The sequence below is a fragment of the Hippocampus guttulatus genome, chromosome 10 (genome assembly GCF_054856545.1).
Source record: "Hippocampus guttulatus isolate MCC_2025c chromosome 10, RoL_Hgut_1.0, whole genome shotgun sequence".
NCBI lineage: Eukaryota > Metazoa > Chordata > Actinopteri > Syngnathiformes > Syngnathidae > Hippocampus > Hippocampus guttulatus.
Window position 1 is genome coordinate 2,342,683 of NC_141270.1, and position 19,701 is coordinate 2,362,383.

At 44.6% G+C, this 19,701-nt stretch overlaps 1 protein-coding gene and 1 long non-coding RNA gene across 2 annotated transcripts in view; both read right to left on the reverse strand.

Annotated features, from left to right (window-relative positions):
- ryr2b (ryanodine receptor 2b (cardiac)) overlaps positions 1-15,331 on the reverse strand; it is a 44,157-nt gene extending 28,826 nt beyond the window's left edge. Inside the window, exons 1-35 of the mRNA XM_086122470.1 lie at positions 15,319-15,331; positions 15,168-15,264; positions 15,005-15,079; positions 14,374-14,530; positions 13,638-13,802; positions 13,372-13,493; positions 13,102-13,285; positions 12,893-13,028; positions 12,652-12,747; positions 12,406-12,524; positions 12,022-12,155; positions 9,426-9,667; positions 8,844-9,036; positions 8,549-8,768; positions 7,965-8,069; positions 7,737-7,840; positions 7,554-7,637; positions 7,241-7,400; positions 6,981-7,128; positions 6,594-6,802; positions 6,259-6,433; positions 5,964-6,172; positions 5,493-5,679; positions 5,032-5,164; positions 4,827-4,941; positions 4,467-4,627; positions 4,174-4,333; positions 3,958-4,044; positions 3,555-3,781; positions 2,962-3,175; positions 2,304-2,885; positions 1,912-2,112; positions 1,256-1,367; positions 970-1,110; positions 18-294 (exon numbers count right to left, since the gene is read on the reverse strand). Of these exons, the coding sequence (XP_085978596.1) occupies positions 18-294; positions 970-1,110; positions 1,256-1,367; positions 1,912-2,112; positions 2,304-2,885; positions 2,962-3,175; positions 3,555-3,781; positions 3,958-4,044; positions 4,174-4,333; positions 4,467-4,627; positions 4,827-4,941; positions 5,032-5,164; positions 5,493-5,679; positions 5,964-6,172; positions 6,259-6,433; positions 6,594-6,802; positions 6,981-7,128; positions 7,241-7,400; positions 7,554-7,637; positions 7,737-7,840; positions 7,965-8,069; positions 8,549-8,768; positions 8,844-9,036; positions 9,426-9,667; positions 12,022-12,155; positions 12,406-12,524; positions 12,652-12,747; positions 12,893-13,028; positions 13,102-13,285; positions 13,372-13,493; positions 13,638-13,802; positions 14,374-14,530; positions 15,005-15,079; positions 15,168-15,264; positions 15,319-15,331 (5,744 nt within the window). The remainder of the gene's footprint in view (positions 1-17; positions 295-969; positions 1,111-1,255; positions 1,368-1,911; positions 2,113-2,303; positions 2,886-2,961; positions 3,176-3,554; positions 3,782-3,957; positions 4,045-4,173; positions 4,334-4,466; positions 4,628-4,826; positions 4,942-5,031; positions 5,165-5,492; positions 5,680-5,963; positions 6,173-6,258; positions 6,434-6,593; positions 6,803-6,980; positions 7,129-7,240; positions 7,401-7,553; positions 7,638-7,736; positions 7,841-7,964; positions 8,070-8,548; positions 8,769-8,843; positions 9,037-9,425; positions 9,668-12,021; positions 12,156-12,405; positions 12,525-12,651; positions 12,748-12,892; positions 13,029-13,101; positions 13,286-13,371; positions 13,494-13,637; positions 13,803-14,373; positions 14,531-15,004; positions 15,080-15,167; positions 15,265-15,318) is intronic.
- Positions 15,332-16,221: 890 nt separating this feature from the next.
- LOC147198882 (uncharacterized) lies at positions 16,222-16,692 on the reverse strand. The gene is made up of 3 exons (XR_015101978.1): positions 16,603-16,692; positions 16,393-16,464; positions 16,222-16,292 (listed from the first exon to the last, which is right to left on the reverse strand). It is a non-coding gene; the product is annotated as an uncharacterized LOC147198882 (long non-coding RNA).
- Between the last annotated feature and the right edge of the window lie 3,009 nt (positions 16,693-19,701).

Genomic DNA, 19,701 nt, shown 5'->3' on the forward strand with positions numbered 1-19,701 from the left:
CCATAATCTACCCTTACCCTAGTCTTCTGATCATCAGTTTTTCCTCTTCATACCCCATACGAACGCTAAGTAAGGAGCGGATTTGGCCCAGAGAGGACAGCAGTGTCATGGTGTCCTCCACGGAAGCTTGGCTAATTGTGTAGGCTTTGGAAAGAGGGGAGGCCATTTGGCCACCGAGGCCCTGATACTGGCGGTGCAGCAACGAGAAGATTGCACTGACCAGGCTGGGATCCTCCATCTCGGTCTCTTGTGTCCAGCGCAGCATTGTTTCCGAGATCAACAACTTGAGGGACTCTGAAGGGTAGAAAGCGGGGATAGGAAATCAAACCCCTCTGTTCTTTGCTCAAAGTACTGGTTTGGTGTTATCTGGTGCCAAGGGAATAATTTGAGGTAAGTTGAGGAACTTCCATTTAGTAGCACTTTGCCACCTTCTTGTGGCATCTATAGGCAATGACAAATCCCTTTTTGGGGGGCATCAATAAGGATTTTGCATAATTGCGGCAGGGCTGGGATCCTCATGCCCCGCAAATTGCAAGTTTGTTCGTGCAGTTCCAAAATATGCAATGTATCCCACAGGAAAACCACAGCGATCACGATTTTCCTCTTGATTACTTGTTCTACTGAAGGGTGACATATTATGGAAAATTAACTTTTTTATTTCTTGTCTTAGAATTGTTGTGTCTGTGGAGTGCCTGTTTGCCCATCAAGTGTGAAATGAAACAACCATGTAAGTCTTTTTTTTCTGTTTTCTGCCAATTTCTGAAAATATGTCTGCACTTCTGCTCCACTATTGACAGTACTGCTAACTTCCACACCCAAACTAAGTTTCTCAGCCCATCACATGATCAACTCGGCTGGGTGAAGATCCACAGCCACTTTCAAAGTGACCCCTCTCTTAATGTTACGTGTTGGGCCTACATTTGTAACAATAAATAACAACCATTGTCCTGTACATGTTTTTGTACTTACTGGGACTCAGTGGTCCATTATCCTCCCGTTGTGTGGTTGTCCACTTTAGTCCGAGAACTCTCGCTCCTAGGCTCAAAAGTTGATCCTTTACCAACATCTCACCGGGATCGCCCTCTTCCGAGGCAGCGTCCAATTCAATGCCTGCTCAAAAGCAGTAAAATAAAATGAAGCTCACCGGCAGATAATCACAGTAAGCGCCTTCTCGGAGCTTCTTCCCGGCTCACTGAGTTTCACGGACTCAGTGAGGATGAACAATAATGCGGCGGAGTGGTAACAGAGAACTGACCGCAGTGGGCAGCGAGCAGCTGGTGAAAGTCTTTCAGGAGCTGTTGGGTTTCCGCTGGACACGGACTGTTCTCCTGCCGGTCGCCATCTCTGAAGCTCAGAAGCACGTTGATCTGAGGCAACAGGAGAAAAGGTTACAAGGAGAAAGAAGCACAGTGTGATTAATTTGTCAAAACATTGTGTAAATTAAAAAAAAAAAAATCAAAAAGTTACATTTTGAGGATTTATTACACTTTCATTTTTAATGAAGAAAAATAGAATAACAAATGGGGACAAATCTCAAAGTGGACAGTACGGGCAACAATAAACCAGCAATTAAATGACAACTAGTAAGAGTAATGATCTTAAAAAAAATTAAGAGTCATCAGATCAAATGAGCAAGGAAAAGCTTTTCGATAAAGGAAGCTTTTCAATATATAATGTGCTAACTTTCAACATTTTAACTTTTTGAAGGGGACCTTGTTTAATTTGTTTATTACAAGATCTAATGGGCCAATAAAAACATACAGTGGGCCACAAATGGACCAACAGCCTGAATTTGGACACCCTAGTTGAATCTATAATGTAGGCAACTATAAACATCTTTCGAGGTAGCGTCCATTACTTGCAAAGGGGTCATTTTAATCCGACTGGTGAGTTCAAACAACTGAATGGAACCTGCTCTTGCGGAGGTGAGCGGAACTCTTTGGTCTTGCGGGCTGTGAGGGCGGCGGACATGTTGAGCGCCTGCATGACTTGCTTGTAGCGAAAGTGCTGGTTCTCCTGCAGTTGACCAACAAATTTTTCCGAGAAGGCGACCACAGCTTCGACCCTGTGGCGCGCCTGCATGTCGCACAGGTAGGTCAGCACGTTGCACAGCTGAAAAACATCGAGAGAGAAATATACTGCTTGGCTTGTTTGTCCTAATGCATAATGAAATGTTGTATTTACATCACACACTCATGGAAAAAAATTTCCCAAATGCACAAAAAAAAAGCTTAATCACCAAAAACAAAACAAAAACGTAAATATTTTTTTTCTATACGAGCCATTCCACTCTGTGCGTTCACCTCAAGTTTGACCGGTTCTGGAAGTTTCATTTGCAGCAGTCCTTGTTTGGGTTCATTTAAGTGATCTCCCGTCTCTCGGCCATTTTCTTTCTCCTCCTCCTCCATTTCTACCTCTGTAGAGAAGACTCCAGGTTCTATTAGTTTGAGAATTTTAGCCAGATCCTCATCAGTCAGTACCCCCACCACCAAAAGAGTGTGGAACAACTTAAGAAGGGGAACCAGCAGAAGCTCCATACTGCCACCTACAGGGTCCCTGACACCCCGATGCACAGCCCACACGGCTGCAGTAAGCATCTCCACGGTCAGGCTCTTCAGGATATCCAGAGGGATTTCAGGACTGTCACCGCTAGTTACTTCCCGTCCCATCACATCAGTGTTGACGAAACAAGGCCTGGAGAACCGCATTTGTGGTTTCAGGGAAGTGCTCCCGCTCATACTCGGGATGCATAGAGGAAGTGGACATTTTCTCCCATTGTCGCCATTTATTGGATAAAGGGTGATGTCTCTGGTTTGGTCTGACATAGGGACGATGTATTCATGGTTCATCATGAGACGTGCTGCGGCATGGCTGCTGAGGTGAACCTTTCAAAAGAAAATTAAAATCCATCTGAGAAACCATGGGTTCCATATTGAAAGATGAGATGAAGCATGAGATCACCTGAACGAGAAGCTGATAAAAGGCAGAGCGGAGTGGGCCAGGCAAGTGGTGATTCTGAATGGCGTGAAGGAACTGGGACTGATCAACGTGGCTGCAGATGGCGTGGCACACTCTTGCATTGCCCAGGGCACATAAAGCACAGTAAAGGAGGAGGGTGTGGTACTCAAAGGTCAAGATGTCATCCAGCTCGGACAGCTCCAAAATGTCGATGCACCTGTGTTAGAAAAAGAAAGCATGAACTTGTGAACTAGTCCGTTTCATAAGCTGGACTAGTTATGAGGACCGACTCCCTTTGGTTGCAAAAGTCTTTGAACATACTTTGGAGCAGACTGTTTTTTTTTTTTGTTCATTGTCCGACGCCGGAAGGATGAAACCAATTTCAAAAGACTAATAGGAAAAAAAAGCTGTGACTTTTTGGATAACGTGCAAGCAGAGACGCTCTTTGAACAAGAGACGCCGCTAGCTAAGACGATTAAAAAATAGGGAACAGTCCTGACTCAAAACCCAAATAAACCAATTATCAAGACATTGATTAATCGTTTGGTCCAACAGCAGTCAAATAGAATTGTGTGTTTTCCAGAGCTCGGCCAGACCTGCTTTCGTCAGGGATTTGGAGGGCCATGACTTGACGCGGCTCAAGGCAATGGACTCTCCAGCCGTGACGCTCATCAGGACGGTCCACCATCACCTTCAGAGATCTGTCAGGCACTCGTGTCCACGAGACCGGGCACAGATGCTGTACTTGAAACCTGGGCGGGCATTGAGGTGCCGAAGTCGTTCTCAGGCTGCGAATCAAGCCAGCTGACAACGGCATCACGTTCTAGGTGGCCAGTCAGAAAATAAAAAAAATTGCAATGATTTTGTGGCAAAACATGAAAGTAAATTATAGCTGTGACAATGGCAGCATGATAGGATGGAATGTAATATCTTCATTGGCGAATCGGGGCCGTTTTTTTATTTTTTACAGAATTTCTGACAAGCAAATAAGTGGTTTACCTTAATGCGTCCCAGTTCAAATTGAAACATGTTGCTGGTGGTGGGCTTGACGAAAACAGCGGGATACAGCTTTGTGTTGGCCTCCACCTGATTCATCCACAAAATGAAACAACATTTTGCTCACGATGATTATTTGAAATATGCAGCAACGACATATCCGAATATAACTCCAAATACATCTTAGGAGTCCCAAAACTGTTTTGCTGTGCGGCGTACTTGGTAGAAGGTGGACATCTCCACACCACTGGAGGTAAACGTTAGCAGCCCAGCGGCTGTGTCAATCAAGCAGCCAATTTCCAAGCCGGCACTCCTTCGGCTCCGAGACAAACCTGTCGCCTCTCCGGCGCAGACCATGTAACAGTTACTCCTCTTCACGCTGTGGGTGACGAGAGCGCTGTTATTTACAAGGCAGCCGCTTGCTAAGTTTGACTGAAAGGGGAAAACGGTGAAAATGGCAGCCCACTGATTAAAAGTTACCGCATTTTGAAAGTTGGCCGCAAAACACTAACCTCTCTTGGACTTTGCCACTATCGTCTCCGAGGGTGACCGTCACTGTGAGGTTATCGTCGCTGTCAAAGGGCATGTCATTTTGATGGAAATCAGGGGTGACCCAGCCCACCCACACATTGAAAGGCTCCTGGTTTGGAAGAATTCTCACCGAGTAGTAATACTGAAGGAGAAAATCACTTGGTTTAATTGTCGGAAAAAAAGTCAAAGGCAGTTTCAAAAATGATCACAACTGCTTGAATAAGCATCCCACGTAGATTTGGATCCAAGATTGCAAATTGCTAATGTGTAGAAATGTGTCATTTCCCTGCAAGAATAGTAATCCTACTGATTGTTGCGAGAGGAGACGATTGAGGTCTTACTCGGGTGGTCTGAGTGAGGTGATCAGCATTATCTTTGTCAACTAGGACGTCCTCGAGGAGCCGAGCGGAGGAGTTGCTGCTGACCAGGTCTGGTTTGGTTCGCTTCAGCATAAACCTTCAAAGAACAGCTTCAACTGTATCATGCTTTTTTTTTTTCGGGGTTGTAAACACGTCACCAATGATTCGTGTTTTCTCCAGAGCCTACCGTTGCTTCAGTCGTGACGTTTTGTCTTGACCGTGATCCTTGTACTCAAGCTCATCTCTTGAGCTAGCGAAGCCGCGGGCTGACTTCATCAGTACTTCAAAGTCAGAGTCCATCTCCTCCTGCTCTTTCCTTCCTAAGAAGACCACATGAATTAATTGCGGCAGGGCCCCCAGGGAGCATAAGCAGAGAGGTTCTTCCAAGGTTGTGAGGTAATGAAGAGCAAATAATCAAATGCGGGTATCTGGAATAAGTCAAAGAACACTTTCACGAACTGTCCGTGTTTTTTTTTTCTTCTTTCTTCTTTCTACCCACAATCTTGCTGCTGTAGACTGTAAATTTCCCCAGTGTGGGACAAATAAAGGATATCTTAATCTTAATCTTTCTATGCTGTTGATCCTCTACGGGTAATTTGTTTCTAATTTGAGAATTCTATTTTATGATACGATCATGTGACACCAAACCTGGAGAAAAAGAGCTGGACGCCACGGGCAGTGCGCCCCCCACTGGGCTGCTGAGGACAGCGGCGCACTGGATGGACATGCTGAGACGGTAAAAGCTCATTTCGCTGCTTCCCCCGTGGCGTGCCGACAACCGTCGTGCGACCCTCAGGCTTGATAAGGAATCATTTGAGCCAATGACTCTACTGACCTTGAATGAGATTCAAACAGCATAAAGAGGGTCAGTCTTGTCAATATACCAGTGCCGAGAACAACACAGGCTCCTGCGGAGGCCTGTCGACTGCCCATCCATCAAGTATGAAATGAAACAACCAAGTAAATCGGTTGTTGCTATCTGCCTATTGTCCAAAATTCTGCTATTTTATACAAGTGCCCCTAACAGAGTTTTTCCACCCGTGCGTGGTATTAGGCTTTGCATGCACAATAATTTTTTTTTTTAAAAACAACAACAGTCTAGAAGCTGTACATACAAACCTGAGAGATGGGATCGTCGCACAGTATGGATTTAAACTGAGCCTGTTTCCAACTCATCCAAAGGGAAGGATCTCGAGCCATATTAAGAGCAAAAGGCTCATAACCCTCCTGTAGACCGCACGCACTCAAGTACTGCAGGGAGCCCTCCCGGCGGCCGAGGTTCAGCCTCACCACCTGGTTCACGCCCACACTGACCACGGGGAGCAGGCCTAAAATGTCAGCAAGAAAAACAAATAGAATCACACATTTCCAAGCCCGATGGGTAATAACAATTCGGCGCAAATTGAAAAAACACCATCTCTGATGTCAAAGTTCTTCGCAGCCAGCTCCGATCCCTGGTCATTAAACAGCAACTCTCCATTGAGCGTGACCATCATGGTGCTTTCAGTCATGTCCAGCAAGCAACCCACCACATCCGCCTGCTGCCAGGAACGTCCCAGAGGTTCCCCACCCTGATGGTACCACCGAGCCTGTAAGAATCAGGAAAGATGGGGGCGGCCGTGCGTTAGTCACGTCAAGAAACAACATGAGTCATTGATATTTTTATGACTGAGTGATCACGAAAAAAAATACCCTCCCCTAACCCCCAAGAAGCCACACGGCACTTTAAGACCTCAAAAGAATGATCACCTCAAATCCATCAAACACAAACGCCTGGTCGTCTGAGCCCAGCTCTTTCTCAGGGGTGTAGCCAGGTCTGGCCCAGCCAACTCTCATTTTCCCGGCAGTGACGAGTTCGCATTCAAAGTACCACTTCCCCCGAGTCACAGCGAAAGATTTATCTACTCGGAACACTCTGCACTTTTCACTAGAGAAGAAGCAGCCGTTTGATAACATGACTGCAAGAAGTCAAGACAAAAGGAAAAGTGAGATACAGGGCATTTGGCGAGAGAATCGTGACAATGTCAAAAAAAAGTGTTGTTAGTTTATTTGTGCAGACATTTGGGAACAATTTGCTTATTGCTGTAACATCGATAAACTATGATCTAATCTGCGAACAATAGCTTTGAGACCTACTATTTTCTTGGTGGAAGGTTTCCAAGCTGTAACCGTAAGCCAGCAGGGTGCAAACTGCCTCCTTGACTCGCTTTTGTCCCATCTTTCTACTCCTCTCATCAAGCAGGCTGTAGGGCACAAGTTCTGGGCTCCGCTTTGATTTCCCATCCTAAATTTAAAGGTATTGCCAGAGAACACCGGTGCTGTGAAAATGTGATTATGAATGCACACAGATGTTCAAATGTGATTCTCTCTTTCTCAATCCGAGGCACAACGCAAACCTGTTGAGCGCCGTAAGTCCATCCCTGTTTGATACGCTCTCTGGCCCAAACGTTGTGCTCATTCTCTGCCAACAAGTTGACCGCTTCCTCATGGGCGGCGCTGAGAAAAACATGGCTCATATCTATCGGAGCCGGTCTGTAACCACCTGGCTGCTCATACCTGACACGTTGGAGACCACAGATTACGAAAAAGCAGTGCTGTCCGCTTTTATAGAGTCAATACATATTTTACATGAGTGGTGGGGAATAACTGCTTTGGAGAAGAAAAAAAAAAGGAGTAACATTAAAACCTCAGAGCTTGAATGAACCGTACCTGTTGGAGAGTCTCATGAAGTGGACGCCCTCCTCTGTACATTCATCTTTTAAGTCAATGCGGAAACCGAAAGCAAGAAGAGTCCTTCGGAAAATGAAGGAAAATGTGTATATAGATTGATGTTTGCATATTTCTATGAATCAAGAATGCATATGAACATGACTAGGGGGTGAGGGAACCCACCTTAATATGTCCTGGGCCGTTTGGACGGTCTGGTGCCTCTCCTGATCGGGCAGCTTGGAGAACTCCACCAGACAGGGATCCAGTAGCTTCCCTTCGTCTCGCTCCTGTTTGATGAAAAATCGTGTCATCATTTCACACTGAAAGCAAAACTAATGCGAGTAAGGCATTATTTCCTTTTGATGAATGCAATGTAGTTCAAGGAATATTAGTTGTGTGCTTCCTTCTTACATTTCCTTGAGACCATCCAAGACCAACCCTTTCCATTACCCAGAGTTCATGGATGTTCTCAGCGATTTTATCTCGGATATCCTCAAATTGCAGAGGTAATTCCACCTTTTAAGGCAACACACAGATGGGTGAAAAAAAGATCATTCTGTAGTAGTATATTGTGTCATTTCATACGAAATGTGTATTAAAAAAAACAAAAAAAAACTCAATTGAATGTTAAACTTTAATTTAAGTTTGATGTAAGCTGTACATTACCGATTACTTTTTAAAAGGTGAAGAAAGAACTGTACCAGCAACAAAAGGGCATTTTGTGTATTAGATTATGCAGCGTGCGCGGTTGGAAGGAACTAAATAAAAATGCACCAACTGGAGAGCTGATTAGGGCGTGAAAGGAAAACATGTCGCGGCACAGGCAGTGTGCATATTGAAATCTGTGAGGCTTTGTGAAATCACTTGTAAAATCTCGATCCAAGTGAATTGCTTGCTGGAATTTTGGTGTATAAATATTTTCTTTTTCAACGTTTTCTGGAACACATTGTACGGTACATTGTAAAATAGCTATAAATGCCTCTGCACAACTTTACCTTGCTGATGTCTACTGTTGAGGGAGTGAAGGTAAGTGGACCGCTGGGCTCAAACGGGCCAATAAGCTCCCGTTTCCCATCTTCATGATCCAAGAGGTACTTATGGCACCGTTCTACCTCCAGCTTAACATTCGGGAGGAGAGCCTCAGAACACGGCACAAAACCGTGCGGGGGAAGGAATCTAAACTCTCCTTGTTCCCCTCCAAACAAAAACCGAACCCTTGTTGACAAAAAGAAAATGATTTAAATGTCATATTGGGAAAGTCTCAATGAAAAGATGCACAACAATACTAACTTGACGCCAGGTGAGAAGCTGACAACGGGATGAAGAAGTCCATCGACGCAGAAGTTCTCTAGCATGCCCTGCACAGGAAGACCGTTGACCCGAAATGAGATGCAGGGAGCGCTGAGGTCCAGGCAGCAGCTGACCACGTCTTCGTCGGTCAACAGGTGAGAGAAGGGAGAGCGCACTCTGCGGCCCACGCAACCTGAATGCAGAGGAGACAGCGTTGGCATTATTCATCGGACGCAGTAGAGCAAAGCTTGGGGCAGAGTCCTACCACGATAAGTCAAGTGTTTGATGCGCCTAAAATGTCAATAATTGCATTTCGTAATAGTATTGACTTGTAGCGAAACCACTGAAATTGGGATCCCAAAACTATTTTAATCTAATTCCAAATTCATCGTAAAATGTTGCGCTGAAAAATAAAAGGCTTAGAGATGATTTGATCGAGATGGACTGTTAACTATGAAATTGCTTGTATGGGATTAGTTTGATCTCGAGGGTGCATCATAGTGTGGCGTTAAACCACCAATTAAATTCATGTTTTAAATGATGAACAAAACGCACAACTTGTAATCTCTCATGTGATCCCACCTGACCATAAGTGAAGCCCGTCAAAGCCAAAGGAGCAGAGGTCATCTCCCACGCCATTGCCCCCCCAGCCGTCCCCTCCGGTGGGCCTGGGTTGGTAGCCGTCGTTGAGAGCCCAGCCGACTCGCAGGTGCGTGGGCTCCGCCGTGAGGAAGGGATCGATGTGATCCACGACCAGCTCGTAGTACCACCGACGGGGCTGCGCCGAATCTTCCCCCAGAGATAGGAAGACGTTGGGCCTCACACTTGGTGGTTCATGAGCAGATGATAGTGATTGGATGAGAATAATCGCTCACATTTCTTCAGCATGCTTTCTATTATATTAAAGCCTATCCTTTCTCAAGAGGACTTTGAAAGACTAATACATGCTTTCGTCAAGTCTTGCCTGGATTACTGTTCATGCACTTTACTTTACGGAGTCAACCAATCCTCCATTAAGCATCTCCAGTTGGTCCAGAATGCTGCTGCTGGCCTCTTGACTGGTACTCGTATGAGGGAGCGCCTAACTCCTACTCTGGCATCCCATCACTGGCTCCCGAAACATTTTAGTTGTTTTTAAGATCCAATTATTTGTTTTCAAATCTTTAAATGTGGGTCCTTGACATTCATTATACAGTATATGAACGCGTCCATTCAACTGCAAACTCCGAAACACAGTGAATGCCCATCACATACCCCAACTTGAGAACAAATGTCAGTTCTCGTAAGGGATACCGCTCAAAGGATTTCAGGGCATAGGAGAAAAGATTCAGTTGTGGAATGAATGGACAAGAAGCCAAAAAGGTACGTTTACGCAAACATACCAATGAGGTGTTTTGCTCAAGCTGAAGTGGAGGTGACAGAAAGCAAAATGGCTTTAGGAGGGATAAAACAGGTTTGGGCGGGCGACGTTGCGGGGGCTTGGGAAGCAGCAGGTGGGGAAAATTTTGAGACAAAATAAACAATAAAGCCTGAAGGGCGGTGGGAGGTTGCTTGCAAGAGAGAAGCGTGATAAAAAGGTGGCAGCTAGGAAGGAAGAAATAGGCAGACGGCTGTGGTCCTCCTCTAACCATTTTGTCTGTGCGAGAAGGCATGATGGAGAAGGTCTTGCGTGACCAAAATGCATTCAAGTCTCAAGAAAAGTGCCTTTTCATTAAAAGGTAAAAGGTGAAAATTATCACGTGAAAGCCCGATTTGTTTGACTTCCAGTCCAGCACATTCGGTTGATGGACTCTTAAATTGTACTTGTCTGTATGAATGATTGGCGGCCATTAATGGATGCACCCCGCCACACCCATAATCCTAATGAAGAGAAAGGCGGTAGGAAATGGATGGATGGATGTTTAATGAATATCACGCCGACTGTATCTCTGCATCATTAACTACTAATCAAGTCTTCGTTTGGCTCCAAACGAATGTTCCGAATTTGACGACATTTCCTTCAGGCGCTGCCGGGGAAAAAAAAAAAATGGGAGGACAGATGGAACGACAACCCAAAAATAAAATGCCCGCGGGAAAGAAAAAAGGGGGAAAGGAAACGTCTAAAAAGATGACAGTGCCACAATCAGTCATACCATAGAAAGAAAAAGAGCATGTAAAACCGGGATAAGGCAATGATTAGTATTCACTCTGCTGAGCAACTTCTCCCCAAAAGTGTCATCGGAGGAGACATGTGCGTGGGAACGATTCTAAATTTAAAACAAGAGACCAAGACACTGACGGAGACAAGTAATTAATCATTAACTGAAGAGCAAGCAGAGAAAAGAGAAGTGCCGCAGTGCCGAGAATGCTCGAGCATCACACGCAAATAGAAAACTTCAAGGATAATAAGGCGGGCGCAGCGTCGAGATGAGAGGCGCAGGCGAAAAATGCACTCCACGCGACAGACTTAAATGTGGTATTTTGTTATCGTCGTCAGGGCGACCGGTGGCGTAGCGTTCAAAGGGAGGACCAACGACGTACTACACGACACTGATGTGCTGTGAAAGAGGCGGCGCGTTGATGCTGTGATGAATTACTTATGATATGCCTCACTCACTGACAAAAACATTCGGATCATCCATTAAGTATAGCGGGATTCTTTTCATATGAATCAAAAGACTCAACACGATGAAATGTGTGAGCCAGGTTTAGGAAAACAGTTTGTTGGTTATAAGGAGAACAAGGAGGTGGATTTCCCTCATTGGCAGCAACATGCAGCAATTTAGAAAAAGACCAGGCTAACAAGTTTTGAGCCCTCTGAACTGAAAAAGAAACGTTGCTGCAAATGCATTATATTATTATGCGTGAGATATCAATAAGGAGACGAAATAAAATGATTTTCAATTAATAATCAGTTGAGTTTTGGTTTTGCTTTTTGGCAAATCTGGTTTTGGAAAATTTTGGAGAAAAAAAAAAAAGTATGAGGGAGGTGGTCCTCATGGTATGACCGAAGGTTAGAGAACCACTGATGGAGAGTATAAAAGCTGCAAGTGAAAATGTTTTTTTGCTCAGGCCCACCCATTCAAAACATAAACATTTTCCTTAAAAAAAAGTCCTACATTCCTACAAAATGAAATGAATGACATTAACAGATCATTCACAGAGTTATCCCATTTAGCGAGAACATTGACGCGAGTACCTGGTGACCTGATTAACCAGACGAGTTTGCAGCAGCAAGTCTCTTTCGGGCAGCAGATTTTCACAGATGAGGTTCTGATTGGCGCGCACCGCAACGCCGTGGCACACGCACAAAGAACAAAGCACCTCCAGCACCTGCAAGGCAACCTGTTAGCACTTGACCCAGCAACAGCATCATCTAATCAACTCATCATCACACCCCCCCCCGCCCCACCCTTCACCTCAAAATTATGAAAGTTTTTCAATCCTATGGTTTGAGTGGTACACATGGTTATTAAATTGGATGGCCGTTCGGATTATAAAGGGTGCAGAAAAAGTTGGAGAACCCCTGCCACATCAATTGCATCAACATTTTTCAAGCAAAACACAAACGAGTCAGCCATACCTTGTGGTTGCGCCCGTGCTTGTCTAGAAAAGCGATGATAGATTGGATGTGTCCCTCTTTGATGGCATTGAGTGCTTGAGGGCTTTCCACCAAAACGCAGTGCAGAACCTCCAAAACTCCTACGCATGCCATGGGCAGTAAATATGAGCTATGAATTATTGAGTATGCGTTCTGTCCGGCATATCAAAAGTTTGTGGACAAATAAGTTAAGTTTTGTAAATGAGAGATTTTATTCCTGGAACGCACCAGAAGAGGCCTCCAGTCGGTCCAGTCTGCTAATGAGCCAATCGAGCGAACCAGAGAAATGCGCGCAGTTTGCACGGTTTCTCCTAATAAGCGAGGCTGAACTCCCCCGCCACCCAAAAAAAAAAGGAAAAAAAAGGAATATAGATGTATAAAACCTGAGAAACAGACCCTGAATATCGGAAACATTTAGAGAATTCCAATAGCACTTGGAGTGAAGGATTTATTTATATGAGGCACCTACCCAGAAGCTCGTATAAATGCCCCAGGATGACCTCCCAGTTTTCTCCAGCATCGTTTGGTGGAGCCTCAGGAAGAAGTGAAGTGTGACTATACTGGTGTAGATGGTCAATACACTCCACTACCAACTCAATCACTCCCTGAGAGAAGCACAAACATACATAAAAAAATGCATATGACATTACATTGCACCAATTTATTCCGTCTCACGACCTCTTCTTGAAACATGTTCTGCCGATTCGTTAACGCAGTTCGGCTGTTTTGTGGAGCTTCGTGGCTCTGCTCCTCCGGTGGCGGCTGGAAGAAGCGTATTAGGTCTTGGAGGCTGTGTGTCACATCGGCCACTGGTAAAACGATGGAATGGAGGTTTCCTTGCCCAAGACAAGAATCAAGTTTCCTAGATGTCAAGGGGAGAAGTCAGCGCAAGATTTCAGGAAGAAAAGAGGGCACAGGATGAGGTCCCCTTGGGTGCGCGCCCAGTACCTGACGAAAGTCGTGAAGAGGAGCGTTGCGCTCCGTATGAGGCTGGCAGTGTGAGATTCTTCCCTCTGAGACCGAGACAACGTCAAGCCATCGTCCATGTGACCTTCACTGTGCAAGATAGCCTAAAATTTTTTTTTAAAAATCATATATTTGGATTCTTCGAGTATGTTTTTCTCCTTGAAACGGGAGTCAGTTTCAAAACATTTGGCAAAACACCAAAGAGAATTGAGCTCATTTTACAGGCAATTTGAAAAATGTCGCTTTACCTTTCGCTGGGCTCCTCCCATGCATGCAGACTTGCTATCAGTCGCTTGGTAGGTGAGCCACAGGCCAGAGTCGACATGCTGAAGGTAACAGACAGAGTCTCCGTATTTGATCTCCGGGGATCCCATGCCATCCGCACGAGTCTTTGGTCCACAGTCCAGCTTTTCCTAAAGACAGTTACATATGTCTGTTTACAATTAGGGCCATTTAATTAGCCGATCAGTTAAAAAAATCGAACCTCGTTACAACATACCTCGAGCACCATAATGAATCTGTACGTTATAACGGTCATTCGTTGTAACCATTTCCAATAAAATGGCCGCCAATTATGTCATCACATAATACAGTATGATCCTTAATCGATGTAAAAAAATGTAATACAGTACAAAAAAAGTCTATTACAAATGTGTGTACGGGAAGACAAAATGATTATAAAACATGAAAAAAACAACAGTCGCCTTCCAACTTCATCACTGAAAACATTCAGCCAGCAAATGTTACTCGCATGAAACATGAATTCCCGTCTGAGGATTCGACTGTTTTGCATTATTGCGTCCGATAGTATTTGTTTCACAATTTTAAGAGCTAATAGTTGAGGTTTAGTCAACCGGTCAATTCCATCGTTTGAGCATCACACAAAATGTCATTCCAAAAAAAAAAACTTGGAAGTTGAGTCATTCCTAAGTCAAGGTACAACTAAACTTTTATGTCATCGAAGCTTATTAAATTCATCCGCACCTTAGCAGAACGGAAGCAAAAGGAGGTTGCAATAATGTCTGCCTTGTCCCGATCCACCAAGTGGAGGCCTCGTTCGTCCGTCAGGCCCAGATAGCGTCCAGTTGTCACATGACAGAGTCGGAAGGGCTCCCCCCAGCTTGTATGTCTGCCACTCCACCTTGACAAATATTTGTCAAATCATTAGAACATTCAAAGACTTTCCAAGGACTTTGCAGCTTTCTCTGTGGTAAATTTGATTTTTATTCGGAAAACGAAATAAGAACCAAAACAACCGTTACAAATGCCGCACAGTGAACTAGTTTGTGCAGTCACCAAAAAACATGCTGTCACGCATCACAATAAAGTACTGATTACAACTGTACTTGCTGATTTGGCCTCCAGCAATTTCCATACTCGTATTTACACTAACTAGGATTTCACTCATGTTTGAATGCAGGTTCTAGATAATGTTTATAGACTGTGAGACTCCATCTTGTAATTTTTGTACTCATCCAGGTTACCACTGTAGAAAAGTACCTCAGCTTCCCTATTGAGTTTTCAATCGGTAAAATGACAGGACGCATCAGTCAGCAATCCCAGTCGGGAACAGAGATGAACACAATTTGATACCTGAGGGCCCGTTTCTACTTACGCCACACGCAGGATCTCCAGCCTCCAGAGAGAGCGGGCCTGTCTGCACACTGATCCAATCTCATACTGCATTATCCTAGATTAAGAAAAACACAATCTGAGACGGCGGGGAGGAGAGTTTTGTTGGGATGACATGTGAAGGTAGATGAGCCCTCGCGACTGACCTTTGCAGCTCTTCATCTTGTTCTGTTGTCGGAATAGTCAGACATGCGTCGGTGTGGCTGTGGAGAAGCCTGAGCGTGTCGCCGCCCCTCAGGTATCCTAGAAGCGGAGCAGCAAGCAGAAGATATTATCCCCCGCTCAAATGGGATGCACTCGAACGAATCATGCGTCTTTCAGTGTTTTCAGAGAAAAAGTTTGCCTTGCGCAAGTCCACTTGCGGAGCAGACGGGGGCAACGCTCCACAGTGAGTGCCGGAAGGCTGCATCCGCAATCAGACTGTCACCCAAGCCTCTGTTGTCACAGGACGTGCCAAAGGACAAGTGCTGGGAAGCCACAAAAGACGCCTCATCACAAGGTGACCCAGCCGCTTTATTTTTTTTTTTCCCTACGAGAATGCGGCTTGGAGCCTTTTGCTGAGGATACCTCAGGTTGAAGGTGATTCTTCAAACTGGAACAGCTAAAAGCTCAATTCCATTTATAATAATGAAAAACAAAATAAAAAGCTCCACAAATTCAGAATTGACTAAAATGAGTCCCACGAGCCAAAACGACCCTAATCGGGATCAGAACCAAACGCTACCTGTCAAAATACTCATCTTCAGCAGATGCCTGGATTGCATCTGTCATATTCTTAATACGTGCGTGTGGGGGGGGGGGGTGCGTATGTGAGAATATTGCTGCTGTAACAACTTGATTTCCCTCACAGGATGAATGAATCATTCAAACTCCCCACAGGAAGAGCCTGAAACCCAAACCTCTAAACTGTGAGTCACACGCGCTAACCGCGAGTCCACTGTGCCGCTCGAAAATCCGATAATCCTCACTGGGACGTTGAGGAAAATCCCCTCATTTACCAGATATCTCTCTGAGGACACATTGACCAGGATGAGGTCGTCACCAGCGCGCACTTTCTCTCCCTCTGACCTCTGTCGGGAAGCGGGATGCACAGTCCACCAACAGGCCTCGCCTGTGATACAAAGACAAGAGAACAGTCCAATTGTATCCAAGATGGAACGTGACCGGCCTCCCTAAAATCATCTGCAAGTACCCGCTTTATCCTCCTGCAGGCCCACATCGAAAGCTAGCTTGTCGGTGGAGGACTGCGACGCGGACAAGCAGCTGAGATACTGCGAGTGGAGTGAACAGCAGGTGGAAAGATGTCACAAGACGACCAAAATTAACGGTGGCCGTGTTGTTTATCCTTGCAGGGAAACCTTGATGACTCACCATGCCGCTATACGAATGCTGGAAAAGTAAAGCCTGGCCGTACAGAAGGGTGCGATGGTTGCCCCCGGCTGCCTGTAAAAAGCACATTGAAAAATGGACATATGGCCCTGATATCAAATAAAAGGTAGAAAACATTTTTAACCCGCGGCAGTTGTATTACGGCATTGGCAGTGTGCGGAAATGAAATGATCAGCGGGAGTATGAGATAACCTCTGCAGCCAGGCTTTTGCTGTGTGCCAGCATCTCCTGCAGAGCTCGGACAGACAGACACTGCACCAGGATGAAGCCACATACAGACAAGTCTGGTGGAACATTCTATTGGGGTAGGGAAAAGAAAAGAAAAAAAAAGACGTCAAATATTTGTAGTTTTTCCACAGGCTAACAATGGCCGACGTCGACTGGAAACAACCTTAAAGGAGTTGTATCATTCATTTAAAGCACTACCGGTTACCTTGAAAAAGTTACGCAGTTACTTTACTGGTTACTGTAACTGTACTTTATTTACCGCGCTGTATTCCATCCATCTCGCTTGGTTCATGGTGACCTGAAACGGGGCCGCCGTGGCCTCCGGGAACACATGTAACATTTGCGTTAAAATACCCAAAGGATCAATAATTATCCAGGAGTTGAAAGCCTCAGCTTTGCTGTTTGTTACCATGGCAACAAGGGGCTGCCCTCAAGGTAAGAATGGCGAAAAGCATGCAAAGGTACTAAATCTGAGTACACTATACAAATAATTAATCATCGTTACTGACGAAGGTCCACACGATGAGACAGAGAAGCAAGGGGGATGGGAGGGGGGGAGATATATCGCCGTTTGTCATGAGGCGGAGAATGTTACCTTTACCTTACAGTTGGAGGTGGCCTCCAGCCTGCACAGCCTGCTGCCAAAGCCCTCGGCAGCCAGGCAGACTTTCACATGCTCCTCCTGAGAGGTGAAGATGCTCTGCAGGACCACTTCATCACCCTGACGTGAACACCCGCAGGGAACAAAATACAGTCCTGAATGAGAGTGAAAATCTATTTTGCACAGAGTTCAAAGCAGCATCTGTGACTGAGCTTTTGCGTATGTTACCTCCTAACTGCGTAAGTGATATAGCGGCAGCTGGATGGGTGGAATATTTCTCTTTTGAGGGAATAATACTTCCTTAGAATGATCATACAACTTTGACGGCATGCTACTCCCATATTAGATGGCCCAAAAAAAAAGTGCAATTTATTAATGTTGCGTATCTGTCTTGGATTACTCCTTCCGTTTCCACGAAAATAAAAACAAGACCCTAAATAATTACTGCGGGAATGACAAGCGTCTCCGGTCGATCTCTGCCACCTCTGTCAAACTTATCTTCATTCAAATACCAAAATGGACAGCATGAAAGCCATCAGGCCTCCGTATCTATTTCAGGAACATTAGAGTGAGACTGCAGATGACTGCAGTCCAGCCAGGACCACCAACACCTCGTGGTAGCCTGGCTGTGTCGCTCCATATTGGGAAGATACCCTCATTCCACTTGTCCATATCAGCAGCACTCTGGAAGCAGTCAAACACACTGTACTAGGTTGAGATACTGCTGAGATCATTAACAAGCACAACTGTTTTTGTTTGTTTGTTCGTTTTAAATTAAAAATGCTGCCATAAATTGCTTTTCATGTTAAACGTCTTGTTTAAGATGCTCAGACTCTCATTTTTGTGCTCTTCTGGATCTCTTCAGGTTTATCCTTGAGTTGACATTGCAGTTTCTTAGCATTGCAGAGGGATCAAAAGATCTCGTCAAATCTATTAAGGGCAGTCACTTTATGCTTACGTAGGACTTTCTTCTTTTATTTTGTTTGCTTGCAACCAGACCGTAGCTGCTGATGTTATATCTGCTGATCTCCCATCCATAACACATTCTGTGCTCCGTATCAGACAGATCATACGTTTACAACTGGGCAACTGTGATAACATCGTGCTGTTAAATTGAGATACCGAGACCGTTTGTGGTCTCCCTTGCCTGTGCCTGAGTAATCCAAGCAAAAATAAGGCTGGGAACTGCATCTTCAGCCAGAACCTGTGGATTCAGTGCACCCAATTGGCTCTGTGGAAATGAAATACAGTACTGGATTCTACATTTAAACCAAGTGTGAGATTCAACAATAAAGGTTGTTCGCATTCATGGAATGTTATATTTGTGAGACAAACGTATGTGAGGAGGCCCAGTTGACTGTCACTTTAAGGAATTTGAGAAATTACATTTTATGACTTTTCCAATATTAAAAGTACCAGATGACAACTACAACGAAAAAAAAAGTGACGTTTAGTCTTTCATCACGGTTATGGTCTTGCTACATGTCACTCGTTTTTTTGGCCATTGACTTTCAATGCTAGGCTATGTTAACATTTATCATTCATTACTCACAGTTCGTAGAAATTGGACTTCGTCTTCGCCCTCGCCTGGGTCGGACATTATTTCCAAACTTGCTGGCAGTTGTAAGAGGAGCGAGAAGAAGTGAAGAAGTACAGACAGCAAGCATGAGCTGTTTGGATACACTGTTCGTCCATTGAAAGTGGGCGCGGCCATCACACAAGTCCCAGATACGAAGGAAAAGATGGCCGCCGCTCACGTTAGCGGGAACTTTTCTTTTTTTTAATAATTAAAAGAACAAATACACACCACACGTGCATTTAACGTTCCAAACGATAAATTAATTCTCTTCAGCACTGAAAGCAGCTAAATAGCTATCTTATTTTTCACAAATTACAAATACATGTGTAAAGTAATTCATCCAATGGTTCAGACAGGCTTTACATTGGCGGGGACTGTGCTGCGTTTAATTTTACTGATGAACTTGGAAATACGTACTGCACATTCATCTTCGATCCCAGTTTTCCTTTACTTTCTAATTTGAGCAGTGTTGGTTGAAAGTCCTGTTTCTCAAAGGTTTTATGAATGCAACATTAGGGAAGAAATACAGTAAATTACTTCACAGTGGTGCCTTGAATAATCGCGGCGCGGAACCCGCGGATTCATCAATTTTTAGATTTTTTTTTTCTTTAAAAATGTGTAAATTGCGTTCAGTTAAGCTGTTAATAGTGTCTATCAATCTATCCATCCATGTAAATGTCTATATATCTAGTGGATCTAAAATGTCCACACAACCCTCTTCAAATGTTCGTGTTTGAGAAGTAAAAAACTGAACCAAATTTCATATTCACAGTATGGGAGTCGGCAACACCTTCCAACATTTAAAGTGCCTCTGATTAACCCCTAATAAACTCCAGCTGTTTGTAGTAGGTTTTCCCGAATATTCTTTTGCTTTCTTGCAGAA